Source organism: Sitodiplosis mosellana, unplaced genomic scaffold (genome assembly GCF_009176505.1).
Source record: "Sitodiplosis mosellana isolate CC-2019 unplaced genomic scaffold, AAFC_SMos_1.0 Smas_scaffold_21, whole genome shotgun sequence".
In the NCBI taxonomy this organism is placed as follows: domain Eukaryota; kingdom Metazoa; phylum Arthropoda; class Insecta; order Diptera; family Cecidomyiidae; genus Sitodiplosis; species Sitodiplosis mosellana.
In genome coordinates, this window is record NW_022595263.1 from 1,423,989 (window position 1) to 1,440,984 (window position 16,996).

The following is a 16,996-nucleotide window of genomic DNA, read 5'->3' on the forward strand; positions in this document are numbered from 1 at the left end:
AAGCAGACTGAAGATAGCCCCACTCCGTCTGTTATGTAACACTCGCGACAAAATCCATCCAATTCATTTGACCACAAACTGCGAAAGAGAATGCAATAAACGAAAGAAGAAATTGAATGAACTGCATGTATTACTACTACAGTCTGCTGTGCGGTCGATTGTAACCAGTTTTATTGAGGTATATTCAATAATTTATGGCATTTTCACTGACAAAAATGCATTGACTGCTGCATCTTGTTAGCACTGCACCTCTTGTCCCAATCGTTGTCATATTAGGAAAAAAAATTGAATGCCGAGGCTGAAATTGTTACTTTCCTGAAATGTAAAGTTGCTACGGCAACATTCATTGCGTGTAGATTCAGCTTGCTCTTGCATGGAAATAGATAATATTGACCATTTGCGTCAGTTCCTAGTGAAATCTCAAATGGTTTTTATGGTATGGAATGGATGCATTTCATTTGAAACTGTGAAGGTAAGAGAAAAAGTCAAATCAAATGATATAACAGAAAGTAAAAAAAAACATTAGTTGAAATGCTTATTGGCGCTCAATGCATTCGTGCATTGGCTCCCCCGAAATCAGCATTAGATGTGAAAACGTCGATGCGATAAAGGTAAACAATGTACCAACCATGATTATTGTAATTATTAGAGCGTTTGAAGCAAGTCCACTCAATTTTGTGTCTCTTCAAATCAACTTCCATTGACTGTTCCAGATGGGTCATTTCAAGTAGGATATTTCAAGTAGAATATGTTATGATTATTTCCATTTTTTTACTTCATTTAAAATAGACTTGTGTTGTTAGCTGCTATGGGATTGGGTGCATTGTATTTGTTGCATTTGTTGGCCCAAGACTACATGAAAATTCGAAAGCCTGCAGCCAAACTCGCAAAATTTCTTCTATCAAAAAGGGACTTGGATGCGGTAAGACTTTTTTCTGCTTATTTTTTTCCACACTTGAAACGACAAAAAGGTCTTCTGAAGCTGTCGATGGATTCAAAGTACTATAATACAGTGATATTTAATAGTTGAAGTTCAATATCAAACTGCCAACTTTGATTAGCATAATAATAGTAATTTTCAGTTAGTTGAAAAAGTGTGCAGTGTTATTGTCCATTGGAGCCAAGCCGTCGGCGACTCAAGTTTTTTTTCTCTTAAGCTATAATGCAAGTGATTACGACGTGATACTTACATTTTCTTTACCTCGTAACATTAGCCTAATCAAGTATATAATAATTGTAAACAGCATTTTCATGTTCATGAATTGCACGACATAACTGTTTCGCTTGGGCGCGAATACAAACTAAAATTGAACACAGGTCCTATTATTTTTGTGGTTTACATTTTTATGTGTGATATAACAAGATAACATATAATAATGATACATTATATTACTCTGTATGTAAACTCAATTAACTCACAAATAAGACGTGGATTTTACTTTCGTTTGAAGTTGATAAAGGAATGGTTTTTATTTTGTTTAGGTAGAAAGATTTGAAATTGACTGGGATCGAATATTGAAACATGATGCGCCTTTTAAATGTGCACAATCTTTGATATGTCAAATTACAGCTGGCACTGAAAAGGATAATGAAGATGCTTTAATAATAAGTCATTTGCTCGAGTAAGTTGCTTTTGGTATAACATATACAGTGTTTTTCAACTGTTTCTATTATGACTATCATTGTAGATATGCAATGACTGGTGGAGGAGTTCCAGAAGAAATCGAACTGGCACATAGCCGTGGCAAACAATCAGAAAAATCGTTCGAGCGGTGTTATAAACACTACCCTTACTGCCCATATTCGGCGCGTACAATGTTGAAAGTACTACAAATATATTCGTATATTTTCGGAGGATAGATCTGAGTGAAAATCCAATATTTTTTTTATATCATTTGATTTACATTTAAATATTGTTATATCTTTTGTTCTTGAGATTCAATGTTTAAGAATAATGAACCGTAATAAATAAATAAGAGTAAAATTTCATCAAAACCTATAAAAACTCATTGTTATTTATTTGTTTTTCTCAAAGGAAACTATCTCTTTTGGCTTCAGAACTTATTAGAACTTTTCATTTCAAATGATATTAGTACAGAGAAAAATTAAACTGAAAATAATTTTGAATTGGTCTACGTGAGATAAATCAGTCATTAAGAATGAGCGCGCTTGTATTGTAACAAATGACAGGGTCGCTGTTTCTGTCGTTGCTGTTGCTGCTGCTGCTGCTGCTGCTTCAGACGTATAGAATTTGTAAACATCGCAGTAATCTTGACAGACGGATGACAAGTGGCAGTGTAATGGTATGTGTTATTTCGATTTTGAATATACGTGAGTACTCGTATTCAAGTGATCTGTGGACGTGATGATAAAAAGAAAATAAGCAAAATATACAAATACATGCGACCATAATCGTGTGATAGTTCATTCGCAACGAAATTTTCGCAAATCGCAAAAGGAACGTCGGACAAATGTTCAAATTTGTTGCTAAAAAGTTTGTTGTTTGTCTTGTGTACGTAATGCATGTGTATAATTTGTGTTGATTGTATCGCAAGTTTTTGATTACGATTCAATCATTTTTTTACAACGCATAAACGCAATATTAGTGCAGGTCTTATAGAATATTCTTCAGCCCGCAACTGTTTACTAACCACAAAAATAGGATATTTTTCAATCTTTTCGGAACGGGTGTGTGTTTTTTTCCAAACTCATAATGAGACGGCCACAAAAAAGTGCTAAGTGACATTCAAAAATTGATTAAAAATGATTTTGATCAATCGTGCTGAATTCAAAGCACATCATATTACGTAAATAAAATTATTCGTTCATTCTTAATTGCAACCTTCTTATTTTTCATCTCGATTGACAGAAAGAGCGAAATATTCGTTTTGGCATGTGTGTGTGTGCAGTCGAAAATTTCAATATATTCCATTTGTCCTTTCGTCGTGGTTTTGTTTTTAGATGTTTCTTTCTATTTCGCCAAAGGCAAAGTGATTGAAGCGCTGAGATGTAGATTTGAAAAATTTTATAATTCATAATAATTTTTCTCATCGCTTGATATCTATCAATTAACAGTCCTATTCCGTGTGCTAAGTGCATAGTCGACGAAAGCACTGCAGAAAAGTGCAAATCAAAATATGAAAAACAATTGAAAGTGATTTGTTGACATTTCATAAACGTAACTAAAAAAAATAAGCTACAAAAACAACATGACGAAGAAAAAACTTCAAGAGTAAGAAGAAAGTTGAAGAAAAAAAAATTACACATCAATTCGGGCAAATAAGAGGGCACAGGAATAGCGTTGACAACAACAACAATAATAAAAACAACAGCAAATAAATACTGACTGTGATTGCGTTTTAGTGTACCGAATTAAACCAAGTAACAGAACAATTTAAATGATTGTACTGGTTGGTTCAGAGAAAACAAACTATGACACAGCGTGAACGTGACACCATAATACATTTAATTGCGGGCGGGTAAGTTTTACAGTGATATTGGTAAAGTTCATTTGTAAATATGACTGTATGCATTGTAATGTGTTGTGCTGTGTGTTAGATTTGGTGCGGCTAACCTTAAATATGATTGTTCATGTACCGGTTATCGCAACAATCACTTCGATTACATAAATGATATATTTGTTTATTCGGCTTTCAAAGATTTGCTGGTACGATTGGAGCCATAGTTACTTGTCCTTTGGAAGTAGTAAAGACACGATTACAAAGCTCTTCGTCACCATTCTATCCGTCGCCCGTATTAGATGCTGCCAATAAAGTGAATACGAACGGTGCGCAACTTAAAGGGACAACTCAAAATCGAGACATATGCACATCCATCCTACGAAAGCGTTCACAAGTAAGTGTATGATGTAATCTCTTGACATGATTTCTTCTGTTCAATATTCACTAATTCGAGTATATTTTCTTTCTGCTCAATATATCACAGATTTTAACCATATCACATTGCGGAATTTCTTCCAGTTCACAGTCGATTAGTATTTGGCAATGTTTGAAGTAATTAGAACAATTTGGGCAGTCTATTTTGATGATACGATTGCAATACTAATATCAAAATCCCAGCAATTTTCTAAATTTATTTTCATATACTTTATAGATATATCGTTAATACAGAAGGTTCTCGGGCCTTATTCAAAGGACTAGGACCAAATATTGTTGGGGTAGCCCCATCGCGAGCGATTTACTTTTGTGCCTATTCACAAACGAAAACTTCACTCAGCACAATACAGTAAACAACACATTTTTTTCTATCATTTGATCGCAAATTTTATCTTGAACAAAACAAATTCAAACCACCTTGAAAATGTTAATTTTTAGAAATCTATCAGTCGATTCTCCAATCGTCCATATTTTGAGTGCTTCTTGTGCTGGTTTTGCTGCCTCAACTGCAACGAATCCAATATGGTTTGTAAAAACTCGACTTCAGCTCGATCACAGTTCGAAAGTAAAAATGACTGTCACAGAATGCGTGAAAAAGATATACCAAACTTCAGGCATCATTGGATTTTACAAGGGTATGTACGATAAAGGAATACTTGATTAGATAGATATCAACTAATGTGAAGAATGTATCTTGTAGTATTAACCTCCAGTCTTATATCTACTTTTCATTTATAAACACTACTATACTATTACTTACTGTTTTTCAGGTATCACAGCTAGCTATGTCGGCATATCAGAAACTGTAATTCATTTTGTAATTTATGAAGCAATTAAAGCAAAAATAGTAAGTAACAAATGAGATTTTAAAAAAAGAGATGACGATCTGAAATGGTGTAAATAATTTGTCGACTTCCCTAGAATGATTTGCGACGAACACACCCGGCCGATGGCAAAACCTCTAGAGATTTTATAGAATTTATGGGAGCCGGTGCTGTGTCAAAAACTGTAGCTTCGTGCATTGCCTATCCGCATGAGGTTGCACGAACCCGACTACGTGAAGAAGGCAATAAATACCGTTCTTTTTGGCAGACGCTGTTTTTGGTTTGGCGCGAAGAAGGCAAGGCTGGCCTATATCGGTGAGTATTTTTCAAGTTTAAAGCATATAAATGATATAAAGCTAGCAATTTTCTATCATTGTCCTTATTGCATTGCAGAGGTCTTGCCACGCAACTAGTTCGTCAAATACCTAACACAGCCATAATGATGTCAACTTACGAGGCTGTCGTGTACATATTAACTAGACACTTTAATAATGAATTTTACGATGCAACCTAAAGAGATGTTGGCGGAAATTTCAAATTTCTTCTTGTTAAAGATGAACTATGCCAATCATTTAAATTGTTAGATATTTTTGTGTGTACTTCCAGTCACATACATGATTCGGAGACCAAAAAAACTACGAATTGTAATTTATTTTGGGCGAGTCAATTTCCTTCGAAACAATTTAGTCAATTCCACCTCTTGCTGATAGCCGTTTAAAAAAAATAGTTTTCAGAATCATACAATAAACCAGCGCAAGTGGGGTAGATTCAGTAAAATATAAAAGAAAATGCATGTTGAATTTTGACGTAAACCAACCGAAAGTCGCTCGTTACATTTCTAACTTTGCACAAACTATATTTTATTCTAATTGTTTGATGAGCCAAATAATAATGAGCGAAACGCTATTTGAACAAGCTTTTGGTCCGATTATAGCGGAAACCGACACACTCACACACAAATTTATTTTTAATAAGTATTAAAAAAATTGCTTGAAATTTAAAGTTGAATAAAATTTAAATAAAAAATCGAAATCTTGAAATGTGATAATTTTTATTTAAATGTTTTCGAATAGATATTTTTTTTTAAATTTGACAATGGGTATGAAATGTTTGATTATTTTTTTCACAGTGCATTTACGACATCACGAGCAATTTCATTGATTTGTTCAAATCCATATTGCTGTTGCACACTCATATTGTTACGAATTGCATCCATTACGGAATCAGTAGATATCAGTTGTGCACTTACTGTTGGTGCATGAGGTGTATTTAAGAGGTTGCCAACTGCACGATAACTGCGATACACAGCTTCTGGATCAGCATTCCAGAGTAAAAAGTCAATAATCGATTCGGTTATATGTTGGCATTGTGTCTCGTCCGCATAGCCAAGTTGAACAACAGTCAAGTTGAGCAAAAGTGTTGCAATAGCTATTTGCAAATTAGCACTGCCCTTCTTCGTTGTACTGATCGCTACCAATACATTAGCCAAACAAGTTTCAATGAGACCACGGCCATATCCATGGCCAAGCATATTCAATAATATGCGAATCGACATTAATTGATTAGCTGGTGGTACGCTGATATTTTGAATGATGAGATTTAGAACATCTTGTGTTATCAACTTTGAACAAACATTTGAATCGCAGACTGCCAAACGTAGCACATCCAAAACGGGAAAGAGGTTTTCTTGGGATAGACAAGAATTCAAACGTAATCTGGTTAGATGAAAATCACTAGAATGAAACACCGAAGAAAATTTTCAGCTTACCTATTGGCCACGAAAGAAGTTTTTTCATTGCGTCGATTGATTCAATGGATGAATAATCCTAAAATGAAAGAAAAATGTCACAGAAATCATTCGTTGTGAAACGCATGCGGAAGAAAATATGTAAATTTTTACGTACACCAGAGGCAAGTTTTATTACATGTTCCAATTCTGTTTCAGTAACTTTCAATGTATCATCCACAAGGCTATTGTTGAATTCCCTGTAAAGAAAATCAGTTCGCTAATGAGTTGGGGGAAATTTATCTATATTTTTTTTCCAATTTTTTCATCTCACCGTAGCTTGGATAAAACTTTAGCGGGATCGCATGTAACAATTGTAGTGTATTGATTGTATGGGAAATGCTTAGAAGAAGGTGACTTTGAAGAAGATGATGTTGGTCCAGAAGAGGATTTTGGAACGAAATTAACCGGAACGGATGGCTGTTGAGTGGAATAACTCGATGCTCCGGTGAATGGATCGACATTTCCAGCGCTCGAATTGAAATCAGAACCTGAACCTGGGTATTGAACATCAATTACATTTAATTTTACATTCTCGTGGAATGTTTTGGTGGGATTTAACATATGAAAATATGTGTTTCTAAATGATACCTGGGATATAACGTCCACCGCCCGTAAAAGGATCTTCAAAACCGCTTGACGCATTTTCTATAACGGGAGCATTACCAGAATTGGTTACAATGAAATTTGCCACCTGATCGAGGTATGCTTGTGGTAATTCATTCTCATGAATAAAGTTTTGAGCTGCCATCCATGGGTCATCCCCCCGGTTGTATGGCAGCTTCAATGGTGGTACCCCATCGGATATGTCGACACTAAAGAGTTTTCATGAAGAAAAATCGCAATATTGGAATAAAATTGATGAAAAGTAATGATTTAAGAACGTCTTTGCCAACATTTCAATATCATCTATTTCCATCTAAGCCCAATCTTCATCTCTGCGGAGCTCACCTGAATACAAAATCGTACTCCTTTCCCTCAAATAGAGTTTTACCCGATGATTCTTGTATACCACGATCGTTGTCCACCGCACCAACAACATCACCCATTGAATTCCATTTGCCGTTTGACCACTGATAACAAATGACTTTTCCATCGGGATGACGAATCATTTTTGTTTGATCGTCCCGTCCTTTTTGCAACAACGCTTCCGGTCCTGGCAACTCATTGACTTTTACTCCTCCCAATTGGAGATTTGATTCACGAATACGAGTATCGACTGCTGCGGAAAATTGTGCCAATGTCTGTTCATCTGCGTAGCGACTTGACTCTTTCGTGAATATGCGAACAACACCATCACTTGTGCCTGCCACTATATCACCATTTTTCAAGCATGCCACGGACCAGACGGATTGAGCAGGCAAGGTAATTGGCTTGCCAAGCTCACCATCGAAATTCCACATACGCAATGTACTGTCTTCACCACCAGATACGATAATATTTTCACCTAATTGATAGTTGAATGCCATAGTATATATATAATTTGTGTGTCCCATCAGCTCTTTGACACATTCTCCATCCTCATTCCAAAATTTAATGACCGCATCATTGGAGGCACTAATTATTGAATCATTCGGCAAACTCAACAGAGCCCGCACGCAATCTTTGTGACCTTTCAGTACTTTGAGCTTCTCACCACTGCTGGTCCAATAAATGATACTTTTGTCTGCTGAACCAGTTACAATTTTTCCTGATTTTAAAGCACAAACTGACCATACTACAAATTTTTGGGCGATGACCATAGAATAAAATAAAAAAATGACAAAAATATAATCGCTTGGTGAAATCCAGAGCGTGTTTTGAGCTGACGTTAGCAGCACTAACTAACGTCAGCTGCTGATATCATCTGCTGACGAGTATGCGTTGTGGCCTTTGAACGCATTTGCAGTATAAAAACGAAGAGGCAAGCAAACATTTCATTGGTATGTTTGGAGAATATCTCGTTTTTATACTGCAAATGCGTTAAAACAACAACAAATGCAACGCATACTCGTCAGTAGCTGATATCAGCAGCTGACGTTAGTTAGTGCTGCTTACATCAGCTCATAACACGCTCTGGTGAAAATACGACGGTCTTATACCTGCTGCCTCATGACCCTCCAACTTGATTGGTTGGGTTTCTCCAAAACCAGCAATTTTCCATATAATAGCTGTTTTGTCCCAGCTGCCGCTCAACAGCATTCCACTCTCAGTGCCGGGCGCCATTGTGCTGACTAACAAATGATCAAAGATAAGTTATTGATGAAATATACAATAATTACTAATTACAATGCCACATACCTGTTGAAGTGTGTCCTCTAAGAGTGGTGAAAGGTTCTACATTACCGGCAACATAAACACAAATTGTAGCATCATTGCTCCCCGTACAAATCCATTCGCCTCCATCTAAAACACACACACTGCTCACAAAATTTTTGTGGTTGGTCAACGTAAGTCGTTCGGTGTATGCAGTTCTACAAAGAATATAACTGAAATCTCAACATCTCTTTCATCAATCATCGACAGCGTCTTACCCATTATATTCCCAAATTTTAGCGGTTTTATCGCGTGAACCAGAGAGAATATAAGTATCGGCCGCTGCAACTGCTCGGACATCCAATGAGTGGCCCAGCAGCTCTGCACTTAATTTATAGTCGTCCAGACTCATACTCGTTGAACCAAATGTTCACAACTTTCCAACAAAAAAAAGCAGTAATCAATAAGCACTGACCTAAAATAAAACCATAAATTATTAGGTTAACTCGTCTTCCTTCAGTGATTCAGCAAATTTTCATTTAGGTTTAAAATAAAACAAATACTTTAGCGGTAAACAGCAGAATGCGGTTTATGAGTTTTATCAAAATTTATATTCCAAAATATTCAACCGGCTTTTGTTTTATCAAATTAATTATTCTTTTTGTTGAGAAAAATCATTTCACGTAGAAATTGTGACATATACGAATACATACAAAGGTTTTGAGCGTTGACGTTTATATTTTAGCGCCTATCAACTTGACATTTACGTCAGTGACATTTGCCTTTTTCATGTTGAATATCATAAATTGGTGAATTCTCAACTTGTTCAACTTTCGAATAAAATATTTTATGAATAATTGTTTTTTACGATTACTAGATGAGTCAATACGTTGCAACATCATAATTATTTCAATGGGATAAAAATACACTGTGTTCACCTGTAATACGTCTTTGTTTGCGTTCCAAACCGAAAATAAACTCTACAAAATTTGCAAGTTCTCCACAACAGCATCATATCATTTGTACGAATTCCAGACAAGCGCAAACTTACCGACTCTTTGAACATGCGGTATGCATACGGAATAAAGCTTCACAATACAGCAGCAAGTCAAGAATTAAAATGCCGTGTGTCATCGTTCACCAGTGATTGTTTGCTCTCGTTCGAATGAGCATGTGTATCATATTTGGCACTCGAATTATATATGTGCAACGCGCGTGTGCATGTCCACAGCGATAAAAACGTTTAAATTATTCATTATGGTCCAAAATTTTTTAGCCATCATTTAATATTGAATAGGTAATGTGAAATAAATGAACGATGTTTTACTATCGTCGAAAAGAACGATAATCAATTCGTTTTTGTGTGTCAAACTCTTGGAGAAAAAAAATTTGCCTAACAACTGATCATAAAAAACGTGAGTAATATGTACAAATATAATTTTTCTATCAACCTTTTTCTCGCCATTTCATTGAATTCACCATGTGAGGGAAATAAGTTTCACGAGAATCAGAATCAGAATATAGTGTTCATAAGTGGTAGATTGAAGTTTTTTTCTGAATCTTCTGCCTTCTTCGAAACCGGATCATTTCATTTTTCCTTCTTCCTCTCTCTCTGTCTATCTCTATTCTGCTTTTCGTTTCTTATACACCCAATTTCGTGTGTATGTATATATGAATAAAACGAAAAGAGACGCATTAAGCTACCAAATAAATAAATTTAAACAAAACTATCTCAACACAAAATGTGTTCGTTACTTGTTACATTTTCTACTAAATACAATTTTCAATCTGTTTTTGTCGAAACAAAATTTAAATTGCGTCGCCACACAAACAATAAACTCGTAGATGTTTCATTATTGTATTGATATAACGCAATTTGATTAGTTAATAATTTTCAAAAAGCCGGTAGGTTCTGCCTGGCTGAGGTTTTGATTTTTGTTAATTTCAAACTAATTGTTATATTTTTTACATCACGATTTCTTCACATTTGAAGGTTCAAAGATACTGTTAAGTTTAAAATTTCAAAATGCAATAAATTAGTAGGTAACATTACCACCACATTTAGCTACATCTGCGAAACATACATACAATGGAGGCTGCAACATGACTTGGATTGAAAGCGCACAGAATATCGCTATGTTGCTATGCCAATCGATTGGCAAGTGCCGCTTTTGTTGCTCTTGAGCAAAAAAAAGGTTCGGTTCAGTTTTATCTTCCTATTTTTCGTCTACCTCTTTCCGCTCACTCGTTTCTTTGAGTATATATTTCGTCGTTCATTTTTGCAAGCCTTTTTTCATGCTTCTTTTCTTCTCCATTTGGATTCAGCCAATGAAATTTTTGCTTTTCATCTGTGCATTTTCGTGGATTTTGTGTCTTTAGAGTCGGTTGATTCTCCTATTTCATGCATACATTGAAGACCTCCAATCGAAAATGTGCTTGCGCGCTCCTTACCTCACAAAATACGTTTTCTGCACATTGGTGTATTTGTTCATACATACACATACAATACATTCACAAATACATGTATTCATAGTGCGCTTCATTATACGCATACCCTTACGACCACATCTAAATTCGCATACAACTTCCAACAAACGTATCATCACAATGAAAGCCTTATTAACGCACTGATGCTTGGTTGTTGGTATCAGCTTCGTCTATATATCAAGAAAGTGGTTCATCTCGAACAAGTTATCGACTACTCTCTACGACTGTGCATTCGATTCGGTTATTCGGTTCGTAGAATAGCATTAGCATGCTGAATTTTTGCTTGGCTTTGCTTTATTTTCCTCTTCGACTGTGTTTGTATATGCATAACACACAATATCAATGTCAGTTCTTGAAACCAAGACTAACTTGCCGGTCGCATGCAGGCTCTGTCGGTCAGAATTCCAATTTCGCAACGGCATCACAAAGTCATCATGACAATCATTGCAAAAGTTAAATCAAAATCGATTCCTGTGAATGTGGTCGCACAACTAAATTTGTTTCAGAACATTCAATAGAAAAATGTGAAATTTGCAATTCCATTTTATTTGCAAACCGAATATCACAAAACGGTAAATTACTTGATATCGTACATATTTAAATGTGATATAAATTAAACAAACCCAAATATAATTTATTGAATGAAAAATTTGCATTGGACAAATTTTGTTTACCATTTGGCAGTTTGTAGAGTGTTGTTAAAAAAAAATCGCGTACTTGCTTACTTACGTTGTTTCTGCAAAAATCAATAAAAATTGTCATCAAACCGATTTGTCCATGTGTTGGTGAGCGTGTATATTCGTATATTCGATCGGCCGCGTTTCAAACTCAAACTCATTCAGCGCGCAAAGAAATATAAAAACTTATATTCGCATTAAATGAATTTCATCATCACAATATTGGATTGAGATTCATTATTTCTCCAGAAAAACATGTATTTTTATCGCTTAAATTTTGCTTAATAAACATAATGAAGATTGAAATTTGATCCAAACATTTGTATAGAGAATCAAAGAATTTTGCAGTGCATTTTTTCATTCTATTTTTTTTCCATCAACTATGAAGTTTTTGCGTAATCAAATAATATCCAATTCATTATCATTTGAAACTATAAATAATGAATGAACGTAAATCATGGTCTTTGTTTCTTGTCCCTTTCTTTCCCGCTTGCGTGTATTATAATATGCGTGTGATATATAAATTTTCCATTTGGCTGCACGATGTTGATTTCAGTGTCCAACGAACGGTGCAAGAATCGTAACACAGACATCAAACGTCTCATCTCTCAGTCAAAATGGCATCCCAAAATGGTAATCGAGAAGAATTCGTCGAAGGTTGGACTCTTGCGCAGACTCTTGGAGAGGGTGCATATGGCGAGTAAGTAACCACATCAAATTTCGATCCATACGATTTCGTTCATTTTTCCTCTACACGTTCATCTCTAGGATGCTCGAACCTTTTTTTCACACTTGTGTTTAGCATAGCAAAAGTCATTTAATGTGTAAATATAAAATCACTTACTGGCTTTTTAATGGCCACCAATTTGATGAAAGAAATCTTCAAATAGTTAGTTTACAAAGTTATTGGAAATATAAAACATTTGAAATATTTCATTTTTCTTGTTTGTTATAACATACAACATAAATCACTGCTGTGACGGTGGTACCATTCACCCCGTTATGTGTTATACCGTACACAAATCGTTAGTCCCACCGGTCGCATATCAACCTTTATCGTTCAGTAAATAGCAAATATCATATAAAAGCATATCGTTTCAATAGATGGCGTATGAATTTAACACCGTTTTGTGCATAAAAAATGCTTATGCTCAAGTTTTTTTTTCATTTTTTTCGTGAATAGATGCATTTTATTGACATTCGAAAGAACACAAAAATATTATATTATATTTCCAATGGTTCGACCATTATAAATAAAATTGTTTATAGTGTATTTGTAAAACAAATATTTAGTATTGTCCGCAATTCATTCATTGTATGATTTGGTCGGCATGGTAATTAATTTTAAATTTTCTTCTGATTATAAACCGTTCCAAAGTGATGTATAATCAATTTTGGGGTGTGCCAATAATAATATATATACTTTCAAAGAAATCAAATAGTCATAACAGCACTTTTGTCGTTTCATATGATATAATGATGTTTCAACAATGTTTTTTCGTTCGTTCTTATTTTTTTTGCTAGAGTTAAATTGTTGTTGAATCGACAAACCGGCGAAGCAGTCGCAATGAAAATGGTCGATACAAGAAAACACCCTGATGCATCGGCATCAGTAAAAAAAGAAGTATGCATACAGAAGTTTTTGCAGCATCCACACATTTTACGTTATTTTGGAACACGACGCCAAAACGAAATAGAGTACATATTTTTGGAATATGCTGCGGGTGGCGAGCTATTTGATCGTATTGGTATGTGATTTTTCGATTGTGCGTTGTCATAATGGTTGTTTTTGACTAAAATGAGTTCTTACATTATGATTTTATTACTTCACTAGAACCCGATGTTGGAATGTCAGTAGACGATGCAAAATGCTTTTTCAATCAGTTAATGGATGGTGTAAACTATTTGCATAATAAAGGAGTCGCTCATCGTGATTTAAAGCCCGAAAATTTATTGCTTGATGAACACGACAATTTAAAAATATCCGATTTCGGCATGGCTACTATGTTCAGGTATTAATAGGTATATTAATTAATTGCTTTCACATCAACATTACTGGTGGATTGTGTTGGATCGTTGGATAGTTGATGCTAATCCAATGCTGAAAAATTTGGATTCATGAATTCTATTTGTAGAATCAAAGGCAGAGAGAGACTACTTGATAAACGATGCGGTACTCTCCCATATGTTGCTCCAGAGATTTTGATTCGACCCTACAGCGCTACAGCGGCAGATATTTGGTCCTGTGGCGTTATTCTGGTAGCCATGTTATCTGGCGGTAAGATTATTTTTACTGTCGCTTTGTCAATTCTATTTATTCTATTGTGTCTTCACCTCGTTTGTGTCCCGCTTTCATATTGGTTAACATATTTCATTTGAAAAGTGATGAAACAGAAAAAAACAGATATCAAATCACAGTTCTCAAAACAAAGTGCTGCATATGGAAATTGTAATCAAAAACTGTATATGCATTAACTTGATTCATTTACTCGGTACCTCACACTGGCACTGCTAAATAACAATTTAACAATATTAAATAGCAAATATGATACACACATACATTATTATTATTATTATTATTATTTACACTACACTACACACACATAGAGAATTAAAATCACTATCACCACAGCCAGCTACTCTGCTGCCACCATTAAAAAAAAAGAATGAATTTGAGAATTGGTGAATATCATCCTATGTATTCGTACAACACGCAAACACCCACATGTTTTATATGTATAAATATTTTTTGCTGAGCTCTTTGGTATTCTAGCTGTAGATTGTTTTTCAATTTTTGTATCTAAAGCTTTAATACCAGAGGTCTTACGAAAATTGCTTGCTGCACATCACCATACATACCTACCAATACATGTAAATATTGACTATGTACATTATGGAATATATGCGTAACTATTTCAAGTCTACCGATTGAAACCAGAAAAAAAATACCTTTCGATCGATTTTATGTTTGTAAAAACCTTAAATTTGTAATTATCATATGTTTGCCGCTCATTACAACTGTTTTTTACCTACTAAATAATAAAAATAATAACAATATAAAATATGTGTTGAAATAGCGTTTAAGCGAAACATGTCCAAACATACGTCCATTGACATTGATAAACTTATCCTGCATTCACATTTCGGCTCGTCTAATTTGACGTCAATTTCATTTTTCTTCATTCTAAGAAACGTTTATTAAATACACGTCATGACGCTTTTTCGCTACATTTAAACTATTTTGATTGAATCGATTCACAGAATTACCATGGGATGAACCAAGTCTGGGATGTGCTGAATTTGTAAAATGGAAAAGTGATATCTCTTGGATGACAATAACGCCATGGAGTAAGGTCGAAACGCTAGCCCTATCGTTGTTGCGGAAAATACTTGAGCCGGATTCAAGAAAACGGATAACTGTAAAAGATATTATTGAACATAAGTGGTGTCGAGCCAAATTGAGCGGTATGTGCTATACATTTCTGCTGAATTTTGATGTAATTTACTCTACCCCCGTCTATATAAGACAATGGAACCATACGACGAATGCTCTGCTTGCTCAGGTACAATCAAGTGACTCGCTGCTCAGAAAATTGAAGAATTCAGAGAGCACTTTTGTAGCTGGTCGAGAAGATTACTACCACCTTCAACGATTTAGAGATTTATGGAGCACCGAAGTAGTTCTGATACTCAAAACGAGTATGACATAAAAGTTTAAATGCTCAAAGTCGATTGACTACATGAAGGCATTTGCATGCTTTGGCGCTTTAGCTGTATGATAGAGTAACAATATTTCATAAAGCTAGATTACCAAAGCATTAAAGCGCTGGATAATGTCAACGCAAATTCGTAAACATTTATGGTATCTCCAATAAAAAAATCTATTTATCTTTTCCAGTTATTCCACAGGGGACCGCTTTGATTGAAAAACGTTTGCTTATTGATTTTAATTTGCTTTTGTTTATTGGCTATAGTGTCTTTGGTGGTTAAGCTGTATGTGAAATGTGTGAAATCATATAGTTTTCCCACCAAAATCCCTATGGCCCTTATTTTCGCATTTGTTCCATTTTTATTTATTTACCGAAAAAGTTCTTATGTATTTTAGTTCTGTATCATTTGATTATATTTTTTCTTTAATTATTTATATTTTCATGAACAAAATATTTTCTTTTTCTTTTTTTTCCTCTTTCAATTTGAAATTTAGAAAATAAACGAAATAACGTAGAAATGCCGCGAGCCAAACGCTTCCGATCAAATGATTATTCGCGTGGTGACAATCCCGTTAATTTAACGCAACCCACCCCACAGATTGTACAACAGAAAGATGATAATTCAAATGATAACACAAATAATGATCAAAGAAGCGACTTCTGCTTCTCACAGCCAACACTTATGGAAGATCTCATTCTTTGTACTCAAATGAATCCAACCCAAAGCACTCAAAATCCATTCCATCGCCTTGTTAAGCGTATGACTCGCTTCAGCGTTACAACACCTTCAGATGATACAATAAAACGAATAATCGACACTGTATCTTCAATGGGATACGTATGGAAAACCACCGATACAAATATTTTAACCATATCAACAGTTGACCGACGAAAGATCCAATTAGTTTTCAAAATTAATCTCATCGAAATGAGCGAAAATGTTCTGGTTGATTTTCGCTTATCGAAAGGCGATGGCATCGAATTCAAACGACGCTTTATTCAAATTAAGAAATCGTTAGCTGACATTATTGGCAAGGAACAACATTTCTGGTAGATTCCGAAAAATACTCCATTAAAAGACAAATGACATACACACCAAATGCTTGTGACAAAGTTTTCTTTCATTATACATATCAATTGAACAAATCCGATGGTCCAGTGTTTAAGCCAATCATAGTTTTTTATTTCATTCGATTCATTTTCCATTTATCATTTTCCAGTCTCATATGAAAATTAGCATCCGTTGACGTACCATTTATTGACTGCGGTATATTTTTAAGATTTAGTTGCCAAAAATCGAGTTGTTTAATTGTTAAAATCAATTTTCCTATGGAAAAAAATAAATGAATATTTTCAAACAACGACGCTTTGTTTCATTATT

At 34.8% G+C, this 16,996-nt stretch overlaps 4 protein-coding genes across 13 annotated transcripts; 3 read left to right on the forward strand and 1 right to left on the reverse strand.

Annotated features, from left to right (window-relative positions):
* Positions 1-392: 392 nt before the first annotated feature.
* LOC129568642 (uncharacterized) lies at positions 393-1,997 on the forward strand. 2 transcript variants are annotated; one of them, XM_055446799.1, is made up of 4 exons: positions 393-472; positions 790-922; positions 1,483-1,622; positions 1,689-1,997. In XM_055446799.1, exons 2-4 carry the CDS (start codon positions 809-811, stop codon positions 1,858-1,860), a joined length of 426 nt encoding a protein of 141 aa, XP_055302774.1. In that variant the 5' UTR covers positions 393-472; positions 790-808; the 3' UTR covers positions 1,861-1,997. The 2 variants fall into 2 exon arrangements, with proteins under 2 accessions (XP_055302774.1, XP_055302773.1); XM_055446798.1 differs by lacking the exon at positions 393-472 and adding an exon at positions 650-727.
* Positions 1,998-2,253: 256 nt separating this feature from the next.
* On the forward strand, positions 2,254-5,760 carry LOC129568639 (mitochondrial carrier protein Rim2). Of its 8 annotated transcripts, none has more exons than XM_055446791.1 (9): positions 2,254-2,303; positions 3,076-3,479; positions 3,660-3,855; positions 3,946-4,013; positions 4,114-4,245; positions 4,335-4,531; positions 4,667-4,743; positions 4,818-5,035; positions 5,114-5,760. In XM_055446791.1, the coding sequence occupies exons 2-9, from the start codon at positions 3,433-3,435 to the stop codon at positions 5,232-5,234; spliced, it is 1,056 nt and encodes a 351-aa protein (XP_055302766.1). In that variant the 5' UTR covers positions 2,254-2,303; positions 3,076-3,432; the 3' UTR covers positions 5,235-5,760. The 8 variants fall into 8 exon arrangements, with proteins under 8 accessions (XP_055302766.1, XP_055302763.1, XP_055302764.1 ...); XM_055446788.1 differs by having other exon boundaries at positions 2,274-2,494; positions 2,870-3,479; XM_055446789.1 differs by having other exon boundaries at positions 2,295-2,512.
* On the reverse strand, positions 5,755-9,509 carry LOC129568633 (phospholipase A-2-activating protein). The gene is made up of 10 exons (XM_055446761.1): positions 9,305-9,509; positions 9,020-9,216; positions 8,787-8,959; positions 8,588-8,719; positions 7,458-8,223; positions 7,098-7,321; positions 6,781-7,003; positions 6,625-6,706; positions 6,489-6,546; positions 5,755-6,406 (listed from the first exon to the last, which is right to left on the reverse strand). Exons 2-10 carry the CDS (start codon positions 9,151-9,153, stop codon positions 5,844-5,846), a joined length of 2,355 nt encoding a protein of 784 aa, XP_055302736.1. The 5' UTR covers positions 9,154-9,216; positions 9,305-9,509; the 3' UTR covers positions 5,755-5,843.
* A 10-nt stretch (positions 9,510-9,519) lies between these two features.
* LOC129568635 (serine/threonine-protein kinase grp) lies at positions 9,520-16,979 on the forward strand. 2 transcript variants are annotated; one of them, XM_055446765.1, is made up of 7 exons: positions 9,520-10,156; positions 12,462-12,605; positions 13,430-13,653; positions 13,740-13,917; positions 14,041-14,183; positions 15,167-15,370; positions 16,110-16,979. In XM_055446765.1, the coding sequence occupies exons 2-7, from the start codon at positions 12,523-12,525 to the stop codon at positions 16,667-16,669; spliced, it is 1,392 nt and encodes a 463-aa protein (XP_055302740.1). In that variant the 5' UTR covers positions 9,520-10,156; positions 12,462-12,522; the 3' UTR covers positions 16,670-16,979. The 2 variants fall into 2 exon arrangements, with proteins under 2 accessions (XP_055302740.1, XP_055302741.1); XM_055446766.1 differs by lacking the exon at positions 9,520-10,156 and adding an exon at positions 11,578-11,800.
* Positions 16,980-16,996: the final 17 nt, after the last annotated feature.

Coding starts and splice junctions, on each gene's coding strand:
- LOC129568635 (XM_055446765.1), top strand. CDS start 12,523: ATGGCATCCCAAAATGGTAATCGAGAAGAATTCGTCGAAGGTTGGACT. Junction 12,606..13,429: donor GGAGAGGGTGCATATGGCGA/GTAAGTAACCAC, acceptor TTTTTTTGCTAG/AGTTAAATTGTTGTTGAATC. Junction 13,654..13,739: donor CGAGCTATTTGATCGTATTG/GTATGTGATTTT, acceptor TTACTTCACTAG/AACCCGATGTTGGAATGTCA.
- LOC129568642 (XM_055446798.1), top strand. Junction 923..1,482: donor CAAAAAGGGACTTGGATGCG/GTAAGACTTTTT, acceptor TATTTTGTTTAG/GTAGAAAGATTTGAAATTGA. Junction 1,623..1,688: donor ATAATAAGTCATTTGCTCGA/GTAAGTTGCTTT, acceptor CTATCATTGTAG/ATATGCAATGACTGGTGGAG.
- LOC129568639 (XM_055446791.1), top strand. CDS start 3,433: ATGACACAGCGTGAACGTGACACCATAATACATTTAATTGCGGGCGG. Junction 4,532..4,666: donor CATCATTGGATTTTACAAGG/GTATGTACGATA, acceptor ACTGTTTTTCAG/GTATCACAGCTAGCTATGTC. Junction 4,744..4,817: donor AAGCAATTAAAGCAAAAATA/GTAAGTAACAAA, acceptor CGACTTCCCTAG/AATGATTTGCGACGAACACA.
- LOC129568633 (XM_055446761.1), bottom strand. CDS start 9,153: ATGAGTCTGGACGACTATAAATTAAGTGCAGAGCTGCTGGGCCACTCA. Junction 8,224..8,587: donor GGAGGGTCATGAGGCAGCAG/GTATAAGACCGT, acceptor AAAAATTTGTAG/TATGGTCAGTTTGTGCTTTA. Junction 6,707..6,780: donor AAAGTTTTATCCAAGCTACG/GTGAGATGAAAA, acceptor TTTTCTTTACAG/GGAATTCAACAATAGCCTTG.